At 42.8% G+C, this 15,346-nt stretch overlaps 1 protein-coding gene across 2 annotated transcripts; it reads right to left on the bottom strand.

Moving 5' to 3' along the window:
- Positions 1-1,507: 1,507 nt before the first annotated feature.
- On the bottom strand, positions 1,508-11,640 carry Nrbf2 (nuclear receptor binding factor 2). Of its 2 annotated transcripts, XM_042696515.1 has the most exons (4): positions 11,437-11,640; positions 7,457-7,541; positions 4,543-4,583; positions 1,508-2,462 (listed from the first exon to the last, which is right to left on the bottom strand). In XM_042696515.1, the coding sequence occupies exons 1-4, from the start codon at positions 11,464-11,466 to the stop codon at positions 1,752-1,754; spliced, it is 867 nt and encodes a 288-aa protein (XP_042552449.1). In that variant the 5' UTR covers positions 11,467-11,640; the 3' UTR covers positions 1,508-1,751. The 2 variants fall into 2 exon arrangements, with proteins under 2 accessions (XP_042552449.1, XP_042552450.1); XM_042696516.1 differs by lacking the exon at positions 7,457-7,541.
- Between the last annotated feature and the right edge of the window lie 3,706 nt (positions 11,641-15,346).

Below are 15,346 nucleotides of genomic sequence, written 5' to 3'. Positions count from 1 at the left end.
AAGTAGCTTGGATTATAGACATTAAGTCAATACTGATGTGTTGGTGTTCTGTTGCTGGGATTGGGACCTGAACTTGTACCCTGTATTTTCATTTAGCTTTTTTTTTTTTTTAAGGAAAAAATTTCTTTTGGCTTGGCACTAAGTTTTAAACTCTCAGGCTGGCTTTACGAGGAAGATTAGACAAGCTGCAATATCCGCCAAGTCTAGGCTAATACCCAGATGGACATATTAACGTAACTTTTTAAAGGACACAGATATCTAAAGTAGTGTGTTCTCAGTTCTACAATTCCAAGTCCATAAACACACCTAGTGGCTGTACTCAAGAGTGTGGCTTACAGGGGCTGGGAAGGTGGCTCAGTGGTAGAATGCTTGCCTTGCATGCCTGAGGCCCTGGGTTCGATTCCTCAGCACCACATAAACAAAAAGAAAAAAGCCGGCAGTAGTGCTGTGGCTCAAGTGGTAGAGTGCTAGCCTTGAGCTGAAGAGCTGAGGGACAGCGCCCAGGCCCAGAGTTCAGGCCCCACGACCGGACCCAAAAAAAATAAAAAGCGTTTGGCTTACAGTGTCTTCTTCCCCATAACTCTCCTAGAACATTAGAGGACTTGAGTAGAGAATGTCAAAGCAGTACCTTCTCCATTTGGTATGTTTCAACTGAGTGGCAGGTGCCCTGAGAACAGCAGACCATAGCCTAGAGCATGTGTGAGATCAAGAATGCAGTGCACACATTTAAACCTCAAGAACCTTCTACTTCATCTCAGCCAAAGGGCCAAGAAGCCACATCCTCAGAACATTCTCTTTATGAGAGGAAATGGGTTACAAAACAATGCAAAAAGAAACTACACACACATCTATCTCAGCAAAGCATCGTAATCATTTAACAGCACCTGTCCAAACCCCTGTGCAAACCTTTCAGCAGAGGAAGAAGCCATTCAATAATGTCTTGCCTTTTTAACCATACCAAGCACATTCAACCAAGGCATGAAACACAATTACTTTATTGATTTCTTACAATCAAAATACTGCCAACTAGCATGACTTCACTCATGCATCATTAAATACAAGGGATACCTCCTTGGTATTTTCAAATGATGCATTATATAACAAAGTTAGAACTTAAAATGCACCCTGATTAATTATGTAAACTGGTAATTTTCTTAAAAAAGCGTAACTAAAATTTGGTTCCTTTCTTCATAAAATGGAAATTTATATTTCTCCTGATAGTCTTGAGGTTATCATCATGTTATGAGTAGTGCAAAGTGTGGCACATATAGTTTAAACAAACAAAATGTGCATAACAGAATGCATACAGTCACTATATCATAGAAAGCATGTTTCAGCTACAAGGCGGCCCCTCAGGCTACCATATTATTTAGGGTTTGCATTACCATTTATGGCATTACAGATTATGTGTGACATACTGTTTTTATACACTTAACCCTGAAGAAAAATTCTTGCTCGAAAAAATTATTCCAGGTAGCCATTTGGTTTGTATCAGGAGAAAACAAACCTCCAAAAGTTTAGTGTCTGCCAAGTCGGAATCATTAGCTCAAGTCAGTGAATCAGGCATGCGACACATTTCACAGTGACTGTTTTCAAGCCCTGGCAAGCCTCTTCTCCCACATTGTGCCAGATGATGATATATTTCCAGGATTACCCTCAGGTGTGGTTTTCCCTTTTTATTCATTTCTGGAGTAACTGTTAATGAACTGTTACTGAGTAATTTCTTCTTCTGACCTCCAATGGCTTTCATTTTAATTATTCATAAGTCCTTTCAGAATATCTTCAGAGAGCTCCATCAGTGGAAGTTCTGGAGATGGAAAATCCAAGGGAGGAAGACTCGGTATTGGAATGTCCTTGGCTTTCCCGGTACTTGCCGAAAACTTCTGCCAAGTTGACGAGGCTGTGGCAGCCTCTGCCTGTGGTGGCAAGCTCCACAACTCAGACTTTTCTACAAAGTCAGCGTCTACGTCCAGCTCCTTGTCTACTGGACCTTTTAGAAGTCTGGCCTTTTCCGCTTTTAGTTGTTTATTTTCTTTTCTTAATCTTTCATTCTCAGCCACAAGGAACTCCACATGCCTCTTCAGTTCTGCAATTTTGGTTGCCTGCTCCTCTATTATGGTTTTGTCATCCTTTGGGGCTTTGCTTCCTATACACGGCTCTGTCGGTTCACTCTTTCGCTGAAGTAAAAACAGAAGTGTGTCTGGATCTCTGTCAAAGACCCCATGAATTTCAGGGAGGTGTTTCTCCACAGAAGGGCTGTACTTGTGAGAAAGAAGGGGGCTCTGAGCCTCCCCATCCTCAGCAGAGGGCTTGTGAGATGCCTGAAGATGGGTAGCCACGTCTTTGTCTGTGTTCTGCTGAGCTTTCAGCCGTTCCTCGCGCTTTGCCCTTTTCCATCTCTCCTGGATGAGGAGCAGCTGTTTCATGTGGCTATCCCTTTGCAATTCCAGTGATAAATGGGCCTATAATACAGAAGGAAAGGTCAGTTTACAGAATATAGGATCCACTGTTTGAAAGTCCTGTTCAATATATACACTATTCCAAGAGCTTCCTTTTCAGTGTTAACTCTGTAACTGAAAATCTATGCTGTTTGCAACAGAAACTCAAAACACTCAAAAGAAGTGAGTCTAATGAACTGGAGATTAAGTTACTTCTTTTCTTGGCGGGTTTTTGGGCAGTATGTGGGTCTGAACTCAAGGCTATTTGCTAGACAAGCACTCCTGGAGCATACTGTTTTATTTTTCTCTCCTTATTTTGAGACAAGGTCTCATTTTCTGACTACGTAAATTCACTGGGATGACAGCTGTGTACCACTGCATCCAATTTCCCTCTGTTGAGATGGAGTCTCTGACTTTTCTGCCTGGGCTGGGCTGGAACAGTCCTCCCAAGCTCAGCTTCCCATGTTGCTTAGGATGGCAACTGCATGCCACTATGCCCAGGTACGGGTTAAGAAAGGGCCTCTAAAACTTTTTTAGGCAATAAACTTTTTTGAAGCCTGGGGTGGCCTCAAACCATGATCCTCCTAATCTCAGCCTTCCACACAGCTAGGATTACAGACTCATCACCAATGCCTAACAGGGATTTTTTAATCCATTAATTCATTTAGAGTCTGAAAACAATGTCCAAAAAGAAACGTATTCATCACTGACTTAAAGGAACCTCTCTATACATCACCCTTATAATAACCATTAAAAAAATTTTTTTTAATTTCAAAGTCTGAATCAGTCTTTTGGTGAATGTGCCTTACCTTCTTCAATGCTATTTATGCACCACTTAAAATTAGAAATCTCAAGTGTCAGAGGCTCATGCTTGTAATCCTAGCTTCTGAGGATTGTAGTTCAAAGCTAACCCATGCAGTGAAGTCCATGAGACTCATATCTCCAATAAACTATCCCTCCAAAAAAAACCAAAATGGAGCTCTGGTTGAAGTGGTAGCCTTGAGCAAAAGAAGGTTGGGGACAGCACCCTGAGTTCAAGCTCCAGGGACAGCACCAAAAAAAATTTGTTTTTAAATTAGAAACTTGTACAGTGCTAGGGGATCACAGCCATGGCAGTTTCCGTGTACTAGGCAAGTATGCTACCACTGTACTATAGCCCCAGTCTTAAAATCATCTTTTTGTTTTTCTGTGTGTTCCAGTGCTGGGGGCCTAGGTGCTGCTATCCTTTAGCTTTTTCACTTAAGGCTGGTACTCTACCACTTGAGTCATACCTCCACTTCCAGCTGCTCTGTGATTAATTGGAGATAAGCAACTTACCGACCTTCCTGCCCAGGCTGGCCAAACTGAGATCCTCAGATCTCAAACTTCCTGAGGATCTACTAGGATTACCAGCTGTGAGCCACTAATGCCTGGCTTGAAATCTTTCTCTTTAGGAATAATTCTACAGCTAGCCAAACTGCAAGTCTTCCTATCAATAGGGTGTTCAGAAGGCACAATGCACATCTGCAGGACATAGCTTACAGGAGTAGGGTCTATACCATTGCAAATGCAGCTTTAAAGTTCCTTTGGTTCAGTTTGGGGATCAAGTGGTTTTTCCCAGCCACTGATACGTCTCACATAAATAACCACTTTAGTTAGTGAAAATATTACACACCTCTCAGGTGCTAATAAGAAATGATTTTTAGGAATCAATTTAGTGCTCATGAAACAAATGTTCAAGTGCAAGAATTTCCTAAGAAGAACATGTAGGAGACTATTCAGATTTAAAATATCGCTGACAAGCAAAGGATTATTAATACACAGTTGGCCAGACCTGTGTACCTACTGTGAGTTAATAGTTCAACTATGAGCTGATCATCAGCAAGGTCCTAAAAGGGTCTCTAAAGGAATTAACTTCCAATTTGAGATCCACAGGAACAACTTAAGATGGTTCTGCATGCCATATCTGGGACACCAAGAGTTCCCACTTTTTCCAGAGGAATTCATTTTATACATTTTTCAGGCATTGTTTTAAGAAAGGCCTCATGCTTTATTTTATACACAATTCAAGTCTCCACAAGAAAATCTGCTTCACCCTTACTTAAAAATTAGGAATATGCCTCACCTGCTCAGACTGTGTCAGCTTCATGGCCTCACAAAGATATGCTGGTATATTAAAATAAAAAAAAGTGGCATGTTAATATATGGACATTATCATTTTGTAATTAACAGGTTAAAAGAGTTTTAATATATCTCATCAAAAGAGAACTGGTCTTATAAGCACATCTGCTCTAATTGGAAATTTGAAACACAGGATTCTTCTCCTAACAGATGTCAGTGGTTAACATATGTAAACATTGCCTAACCTACTTTGAGGGGTTTGTATATATAAATCCCTGCAGAGGATGAGGGTGTGACTCAGGGTAGAACACATCCCCAGCAATAACAAGGCCCTGCCTTTGATCTATAACACCATAAAATAATTTAAGTAAGTGTATAGATTCTGCAATTAATCCACTGAAAACGCTCTAGTTAGAAAAATGTTTTTAGGGTAAATTAAGTAAGAAGCTACTTTTACCCTATTTTACCAGGCTCACAAAAACACCAAGGAATTATCTTTTTTACCCATCTAAACACCTAGATTCTGTCATTTGGGCTCCTGTAAGGTTTTTGGGTTTTTTTGCTTTTTTTTAAAATCAAGTTGTCTCCGCTATATTAGCAACCTACTGCAAATTAGCAGTTAAGAGCCCCAAGAATAAGCCAGGCGTGGTGGCAGACACCTGTAACCCTAGGAAGCTGAGACAAGAGGATCACAAATTCAAGGCTAAGGGGGTGAGGGGGGAGGGAAGAAACAAAACAGCAAGAAAAGCATGTTGTTATAGAGCTAGATCTATGTCTCAAGTGGTAGAGTGCTTGCTAGCAGGCATGAAGCTGAGTTCAAAACTCAATACAACTACACACACACACACTGAAAGCAACATATACTATAAGGGAGTTATTGAGCAGAGAATGTCATTTAAGAAGACCTTTAATAAACCTCTCTCTGATCTTAAGACAAAACTGTGGGTGACTTAATCTATTTAAAATTAATAAAATTCTCACTTTCACTGGGCACTGGTGGCTCACGCCTATAATCCTAGCTACTCAGGAGGTTTAGAACTGCGGATCACAGTTCAAAGCCAGCCTGAGCAGGAAAATCCATGAGACTCTTATCTCCAATAAACCACCAGAAAACAGGAGTAGCGCTGTGGCTCAAGTGGAGCGCTAGTTTTGAGCTGAAGAGCTGAGGGACAGCACCCAGGCCACAAGTTCAAGCCCCACAACTGACCAAAAAAAAAAATCTGACTTTCCTCTTAGAGCAAACGGCCAGAAAGCTGGGAAGGTATGGTTGTTTCTGATACTAGTCTTAGCAGCCCAAGTTAGCCTTAAACTCTTATAAGTGCTGGGATTACAGGCATGTACCACCATGCCCTACTGGTTTGGATCTTGAACGTTCCTTGAAAGCTAGAGTGCTGAACTTGGTTCCCAGTTGATGGTACCACAGCAGCAGGACTGCCATATGAAGAGGCAGGGAAATTAAATAGATATATACATACTAAAAAGGCTAGTCAGATATTAGAACCAAGAAATAAAAACTGAAGAACCAAAGCAACAGGTCTTCCCTGCCCCACCCCAACACCTAATTTTAGATGTTAAGTTATATGAACAGGAGACAAAGGGAGCTATTACCATCTGCTTTCTCCTTTGAGCAGTTAAAAGCTACAAACTCTGTCCATGAGTCAAGACAGGCACCCAGGTAGTAAGACTCATCTCCAAATAACTAGCAAAAGTCTGGAACTGGAGGTATGGCTCAAGTGGTAGAGTATCAAATATGAGCAGGGAAAAAAAGCCAAATGAGCATGCAGGCAGGTGCATATGTGTACAGACATACATACATAATTTTTTTTCCTCTAAAAATTATCACACACACAAAAATCACAAAAGATAACTTATCCAATCCAGTGCCCATTGTGTGGTATGTATTTCAGTAGTGAAATAACATTCTTTCCTCTGCCTTCTAATAGACTGCAGAGAGCTTTGTATAAGAAAGATTATCTTATAATCATTCTTAATGCAACACGAGTAAAACACTCCCATCCTCCAAAACTTTAGGGTTGTTATTCAACCAACAGAAATTGGTATCTGCAAAACAGATTCCCTCAGATCTATTTCTGGTTTGGCATATGTTAAGTCTGCCTGACTGACTAGAATTAAAATAGAGGCCTATGGTTAAGAAGCTGACACTTCCTTTTTTCCTTTCTTTCACCTCTTTTGTTTCAGCTCTAGGCACTAAACTCAGTCTCATGCATGCTGAGCACACACTCAACCTCTGAGCTACACTTCCAGCCTTAAAAGCCACTTCCAGCCCTAAAAGCCAACAGTTCCAAACTTCCTAGCTAAATGAAAACCCTCACCAGCATGTCCCAAAAACATGTGGGTAGAAATGAAATATTCAGAAAAGATCACAAGACAAGTCGTCTAACATCCTAGGTGCCAAGGGACTTTGGTGGATTTTGCCAGTATCTTCGAAAGCAAAAAGTGAACTGGATGGAATTAGTTACTACTTGTAGAAACTAAAATACCTTACAATTAAACCTAGCCTCCTTTTTATAACTTCTCAGATGAATTGGCAGAATTCTACAACTGGCTTGTAAATAGGGGCATCACTGCATCCAGGAATTATTCACCAATAAAGCATGTATGGAAGCCTCTGTATTTCAGAAATAAAACCAGGTCAGTCAGTATGGGCTAGGAAAACCAATCAACATGTGAATAATAATCAAAACTGATCTAGTGGGTCAATAGGGTCCATCTTAGCAGATACAGAGTATCAATCATTACTGTTATTCTAAAAATGTGGTAAGAAAAATACTGGGAAAAGGAAATTGTTCTTCAGTTTTACAATCAGTGTTTAATATGTACATATAATATGTATACATATATACATATTCATGTATGTATATTCATAATCATATACATACACAAACACACACACTTACCTGCAGCCTTCTTGTGACAAGAAATAGCCTCTTCGTATTTCCCCGAAGCTAATAAACGGTCTGCTCGTCTGCTCTGCTGATGAGCCTAGAAGACAAACACATACACATTCCAAGTTACTAATAATAATAAGACTCAAAGAACAAACAAACAAAAAAAAGAGGAATGGGGGCTGGGAGTGTACTCAGTGGTAGAGCACCTATTTAGCATGAGGCCTTCCATTTGATCCTGAGCACCACCATCCTCACAAAACTATTATGCAAGATAAATAATGCTTGTTGCCACACATAAGACCACCATTTCAGTTATAACTAGAGCTACATAATGAGTAGAGCCTAGAACGAAAGCATCTACAAGGAACAGATTATTGGTAGACAATAACCAATAGCCCTCCCTTGGTTAGTCTCAGATACTTTTTGTGATTCACACTCTTCAGAGATAAATCAAGAGTTGTAATCATAAACTGTTACTCAAATGTGTATTTTCTTGATTTTTTGCAATCATCTTTAAAAACAGCCAAAATCAGAGAATCCTGGTTAAAAGCTAGCCCAGACAGGAAAGTCCATGAGCCTCATCTCCAAAACCAGCAAAATGCTAGAAGTGGAGCTGTGGCTCAAGCAGTAGAGCACTAGCCTTGAGCAAAAAGGCTAAAGGAAAACACCCAGATCATGACTTTAAATAAACTCCAGTTTTGGCACAAGAGTAAATAGTTATATTTGGACCAGAAATTTTAAAAGGAACTCAAATCATTTGGAAATCTTGAATCTTTGAATTGGGAGATTTGGAGAAGGGCTTGACACTACTGAGCTACAGCTAGAGCTGGCTCATGTATGTGCTTTCAGAGGCAAGAACAAGATGCTACCTAAGGTTATTGCATTCGTAACACTGAATGATCCATGTATTCTTGAAGATCCCAACCACTTTCTAACTCTATAAACTTGTGTTACGGATATTCATGTGGCTTCCTTAAACTTTAAGCTCTGATGACAGCACAAGTTGTTACCTAAATTGTTGTATACAACAACAAAAAAAGCCAGGAGAGAAAATGTGACTCACACTTGCAATCCTAGCTACCCAGGAGGCTGAGATCTAAGGATCCTGGGTCAAAGCCAGCCTGGGCAGTCAAGTCTGTGAGACTCTTTATCTCCAATAAACTACTCAGAAAAGGCCTGAAGTGGCACTGTGGCTCAAGTGATAACAGTATTACTAGCCTTGAGCCAAAGCAGCTCAGGGACAGAGCCCAGGCTCAAGGGGGAAAAAAAAGTTCAAAAGCAAGAAGATTCATCAGATGAAATAAGGATTGACCACTCCAGATGGAAGTTCTATTACTCAAAAAAAAGCACTCTAAGAGCTAAACATAAAGAAAACCACTGTGACAACACAGTCACATAAACCCTTGACCTTTGCAGGTCAATTAAGATCTGACATCATCAAATTTGATATAACATACTTCACATCACCAAATTGGTAGCAGACTAGCCCAATAACAAGAAATTAAATTTATTTTTTATTTTAGTGCCAGAATCAGGGCTTGAACTCAGGGCCTTGAGCTCTTCTTTATCAGCTTTTTTTCTGTTCCTGGCTGCTACATTTCCAGTTGAGCCATGCTTCTACTTCTGGCTTTTTGCTAACTGGTTAGTCCAAGGACGCTTGGAGGGCTCATGATCATACTAAATCTATGTGCTGGAGTCTGGAATGTCTTCAGAACAAGTTAATATATTATAGTACTGGGACTTTCAAAAGCATTCATAAAATTACAGAACCGAGGGCTTGACTAGCATGCATGAAGCCCTGAGTTCGATTCCTCAGTACCACATACACAGAAAAAGCCAATAAGATGCTGTGGCTCAAGTGGTAGAGTGCTAGCCTTGAACAAAAGAGCTCAGGGACAGTGCCCAGGCCTTGAGTTCAAGCCACAGGACTGGCAACAACAACAACAATTACAGAACTGAGAATTGTCATGTTAAGTCAACTAGACTGTCATAAAAGAATGTCATAATCTTCAAAACATGTCTTCCATCTTACAGAAGCCTATCATTGACATATTGCAGCAGAAAGTAAATGACAAGCAGTGGCTAATCACAGCTACTCAGGAGGCTGAGATCTGAGGATAGAAGTTCAAAGCCAGCCTGGACATCAAAGTCCATGAGACTTTTCTCTCCAACTAACAAGCAAAAAGCCTGAAGTGGGGGCTGGGAAGATGGCTCAGTGGTAGAATGCTTGTCTTGCATGCATGAGGCCCTGGGTTTGATTCCTCAGCACCACATAAGCAGAAAAAGCCAAAAGTGGCACTGTGGCTCAAGTGGTAGTATATAAGTCTTGAAAAGAAAAAGCTAAGAGAAAGTCCTCAAGTGCTCAGTTCAAGCCTCAGTATTCTCACAAGCTCTTCTGCTCTCTTGTTACCTCCCTCCCTTTCTGCCCGCCCCCCAAATAAATGTCTGCATCAGTCTCATTGTTTTCTTTCAATAAACAGGCTGGAAATTAGGTCTTTCAAATCTCAAGTCACTTAAAAATTCAAGACACCAAGTTTCTGATACATGTCACATAAATTTTATGGCTAGATTACGAAATTGTGCTAGCTTGCTTAATAGATTTTCAAAATTCTGCTATAAAAATAAGACTATTTCAACCAGTTAAGTAATTTTCCTGAACTGGTGATCTGATGCTTCGTTTACCACTGCCACGAGTTTATGTCTTCTTGGCCACACTCAGGCTATGTTTCAGCGTCTAACCAAATAAAATGAAGTGGACTGGAACTGAACCAATAGTCATTTTGCAAGGACACCTGAACTCTGAAGCACTTTGTAAATGGTTGGTTATTTCTAACAACATTCCTGAGAAATTTCAGTTGGAGCTATCCCTGTTGCACTTGTAAATGACAGTATCACCTCATAAACAAGAAATTTCCCTTCAAAATTCAGAACAGCAGTCCAGTTGGTAAGTGTATACAGCTCTTACAAGGGGGGGCTGGGGTGGTAATGCCCAATTTGGTTAACACCAAGGAAGAGTCCTCAAAGCAGTTAACCCAACACCAGTGATTTGCAACCACAGCTGTAGGTGATACTATCTCAAGGCTTTAAACCTCAGCCAATCCAAATCTTCATTCTGTAAGTGAAATTTTAAATTAAGACTTTATAATCTCGCTACAGTAATGGCTAACTTTTGACACACTATGCTAGTCCTCGGTATTTTATGACTACTCACCCCTTTAATCCTCACAACAAACTTGAATGATGTAAGTTTGTACACACCACTATTAAGTGACTAAGCCAGAATTCAAATCCAAACCTGGCTTCACCACCAGACTCTATTGCTTCTCTCTGTAATTTAAGCCCATGCCGGGCTCTTCTACAACAGTGAGGTGGGGCGGTCCGATGGCATAAACGAATCCTCCGTTGGGTGGTCTTCCAGTGCCACCACGGCGAATGAACTGCAAACCTGTGATTGAAGAAGTTCTTTCTGCCTGCCCCATTTGTAATACGACTGCTGGGTCCGGCCTAGGAACCTTTTCCAGGGAAAACACCGAAAGACGCGGAGGCCAACCTGGGCAGGATCCTTGCGCTTACCGCCTTGAAGCCAGCGTGCCACACCTTCCCTGGGAGCGACCAGCACCGTCCGTGCGGCGACGGGGCGGAGGGGAGGGGGGGGACAACGCCAGCGTGTGCATTCGGGGAGAGAGGAGGACGGGGCTCGGAGGGAGGCCACGGGCGGGGAGGAAATGGAGGCTCCGACCGTCCCAGGTTGACGCGCCGGCGCCACCATGGCAGCCGGGGCAGGGGCCGGGCCTCCCGGCCCGCACACGCGGGCGGCTACGTGGCGCTCCGAGCCGCTCCCCGGCCCGCAGAGCCGGGGTCGGAACCGCTGCGGGCCGCCGGGGCCTGCGGACGCCCCTCAGCCTCGGCGCCACGGGCCGCGCGTCCAGGCCTCAGAGGGCGGGCGGACGGGGTGAGGGGGGCGTCCCGGCCCCCCGTGGGCCACTCACCAGGTTGAGGGGTCCTTCCATTACTTCCATAGACCCCGGGGTAAGCGGCGGCCTGAGGAAGGGGGGCGCCGGGGCACATGGAGGGGAGCTGGCGGCGAAGGCGACGCGGCGGCGTGGACTAGGACTCTGCTCCGCGCCCCCGAGCCGACGGTGGGCGCAGTGGGAGCAACTTCCTCCTCCGACGCCGTGCGGCGGGCCCACCCCCTGCGCCGCCGTCGCTACGCGCACGGCGTCATGGCGTCACGCCCGCCCGCCCGCGGCGGGTTCAAGGTGGTGGTGGGGGGGGGGGGAATGAGGACGAGAAGTGGGTGGCGCTCCGAGAAGGCGGTGCCGGCTGACAGCGGCTGGCGCGCGCTCAAACCTTTCCTCTCGCGAGAGGTAGAGCCTCGGCTTCAGGCACTTCCTGGTCACGTGGGGGGTGTGGCCTGGTTGTTGGTGCGGGGGTGGGAGGAGGTGTTTGTGTTTTGTTTTGTCGGTCCTGGGGCTTGAACTCTGGGTCTGGGCGCTGTCCCTCAGCTCTAAAGCTCGAGGCAAGCGCTCTACCACTTGAGCCACAGCGCCACTTCCGGTTTCCTAGTGGTTTATTGGAGATAAGAATCGCATAGACTTTCCTGGCTTTGAACCATGATCCTCAGATCTCAGCCTCCTGAGTAGCTGGGATTACAGGCATGAGCCACCGGCGCCCAGCCAGGAAATGTTTTTTTAAAAAGATGGTATCTGAAGGAGGCATTTTTTTTAATGCTACATCTCTAAAGATAGAGTTGATGGGATAGGTAGATTTGTCAACATCCTCAGAATGCAGTTGACAAACAAAAGATATCATACAGAGCTGGGCACCTGTGGCTCACACCTGTAATCCTAGCTACTTTGGAGGCTGAGATCCGAGGATCTCACCACCAACAGCAAAAGATATCAGACAGGCAAACAATTCCCGGAATGTGGATGACTGTAATTATGTGCCATCTTAATTCATAGTGAAGTGTTTTATTCCGAAGTTCATTGGGAAATATGTGAAGGAGTGTGTGTGTGCGTGTGTGTGTAGTTAGAGATTGAACCAGGCCACCACAAAAGCTAGGGAAGCACTCTACCAGTGCACATTACCTCCAATCTCTCAAGTAAAGAATTTTAAGCACTACATTTTTTAATTTTTTATTGTAAATGTGACATACAGAGGTGTTACAGTTAAGACATAAGTCCGGTATTGTGAACAGTGTTATTACCCCCTCCCTCATTTTCTCCAAGAATTTTCCCAATCTTCCTCTCCCATCAAGTTGTACAGTTCATTTCCAACATAGTGTCTAGTATCACTGCTGAATTAAGTTCACCCTTTGGCCCATCATTTCTTCCGCTCCCCGAATCATATAAACTTACATGCACAACAAAAGGTACAGAAATCTAAAACAGCGACAGAAAGAAAACAGAAAAAACAGAAAGAAAAACAAAAGAACCACAAAAAGTAAAATAAAAAAAAACCTCTTGTTTCCGTTTCTTGGAGTTCATTTTGATAGGCATCATTTTATATGGTCATGCGTGCATTGCTACTGAGCCCTTGGGACCCTCTCTTAAGAATACCTTTCATCTCACCATGTGAATGTTTAGAGTCCTGTTTAATTTATCATGTCTAAGTGTAACTTTTTGTCTTTTACTGTCCATTGGGTTTACTTGTAGATTTATAGGCTTGTTCCAAATATTACAAATGAAGGAACCCATGCAACCTATGTTTCTTGGAGTCTGGCTTATGTCACTTAATGTAATTTTTCCAAATGTTTTTATTTCTTTACAAATGGTACAATATCATTCTTTCTAATGAAAGCATAGAATTCCATTGTGTGTACATTTTTTTGTTTTTGCTTTTTTTTTTTTTGCCAGTCTTGGGTCTTGGACTCAAGACCTGGGCACTGTCCTTGAGTTTCTTTTGCTCAAGGCTAGCACTCTACCACTTGAGCCACAGCACCATATTGTTTTTTTCTGTTTATGTGGTACTGAGGAATCGAACCCAGGGCTTCATGCATGCTAGGCAAGCACTCTATCACTAAGCCACATAACAGCCCTATACTACATTTTTTTTAATCTATTCATCCACTGAGGGGCTATGGTAGGAATGCTGCAATGAAAATGGACGTGGGGTCTACAGCTATACCAGCCTGAATGCGCCCGATCTCGTCTGATCTCGGAAAATGGACGTGGGTGTGCTTGTGGCTTTAGTGTGGTCTGGCTTGCAGTAACCCACTTTAATTTACTCTTTTAAAAAGAGTATTGTCCCTGAAAAGTGGAGGATGAATTGTAGGGAGATGAGTAAGGGTAGGGGAGGATTAATCTATTGAATTAAGATTATTCATGCATTCATTATTCAAAATTATTGTCTCCCTACCATGTGCAAGAAATTGTTAGAGAAGTAGATACATTCAAGATATACTTTGGAGCATACAGTTGAAAGATCTTGATGGTAGCCCAGAAGAAGTAATCTGGTAGAAAAGGCATTTGAAGAGCTAATCCACTTGAAGAGGTAATCCATTCTGAGTCATACAGCTTCAAAGAAATTAATTCTTTAAAAAAACATGTAAAAGGCTGGGAATGTGGCATAGTGGTAGAGTACCTAGCATGCATGAAGCCCTGGGTTCAATTCCTCAGAAGTACATACACAGAAAAAGCGAAAAGTGGTACTGTGGCCCAAGTGGTGGGAACGCTAGCCTTTAGCAAAAGAAGCTCAGGGACAGTTCCCAGGCCCTGAGTTCAAGTCCCAGGACTGGTAAAAGACAAAAAGAAAAACATGTAAAGCTGGGTGCTGGTGACTCACACCTGTATTCCTAGCTACTCAGGAGGCTGAGATCTGAGGATCTTGGTTCAAAGCCAGCCTGGGCAGGAAAGTCGATGAAATTCTTACCTCCAATTAACCACTAATAAATGCCAGAAATGGAGCTATGGCTCCAGTGATCAAGTTCCAGACAAAAGTAAAAGATTTAAGGGGCAATGTCCAGGCCCATACGTGTGTGGATGCATGTGCACGTGCACGTGCATGCACACACACACACACACACACACACACACACACACACACACACACACACAGGAACAGCTTAGGGATTAACAGACCCAGATTTCTATTCACATCTTGAGGCACAGTCCCATAGTAAAGGATTTCAGGACATATCACAACTGGAATTGAGAAGCTGCCCAACAATTAGTTCAAATTTACCTAGTAGGATATAGCAGAATTGGCTTTTTGAAACAATTGCAAATCCAGTACCAAACCAGTGGCCTTGGAGTCTCTAACTGCTATTTCCTGCATGGGGAGCAAGAAATGTTTCTATATCATTTTCTATTTCTCCATATTTTAACCTTGTTAATCTTTATTAAAAAGAAGAAGTATTCACTGGACACTATGTTGAAAATGAACCTGTGCCTGTGAGCCGGGATGGTACAGAAAAACTGGGAGAAAGCAAGAGAAGGGGTGACACTGTTCAAAAGAAATGTACTCATTAGGGCTGGGAAGGTGGCTCAGTGGTAGAGCGCTTGCCTTGCATACATAAGGCCCTGGGTTTGATTCCTCAGCACCACATAAGCAGAAAAAAAAAAAAGCCGGAAGTGGCACTGTGGCTCAAGTGGTAGAGCACTCACCTTGAGCTGAAGAGCTGAAGGACAGCGCCCAGGCCCAAAGTTCAGGCCCCACGACCAGACGCCCCCCCCAAAAAAAAAGAAATGTACTCATTATCACTTATATAACTGTAACCCCTCTGTACATCATCTTTACAATAACAAAAATAAATTGGAGCAGGGGGTTACAATGAGAATGAAGACTCTGATCCTGATGTTCTGGACCTATGCTGTTAGAATAGAACCTGCCTTACACATGCCACTGAGCTAACATCCCCGGCCCAAACCATACAATGTCTGAAGAAAACGCATACAT

This window comes from Dipodomys spectabilis, unplaced genomic scaffold, assembly GCF_019054845.1.
Source record: "Dipodomys spectabilis isolate Male_0828 unplaced genomic scaffold, ASM1905484v1 ptg000207l, whole genome shotgun sequence".
Taxonomy (NCBI): domain Eukaryota; kingdom Metazoa; phylum Chordata; class Mammalia; order Rodentia; family Heteromyidae; genus Dipodomys; species Dipodomys spectabilis.
Note: the sequence above shows the minus strand (reverse complement) of the source record. Positions and strands in the feature narration are given on the sequence as shown.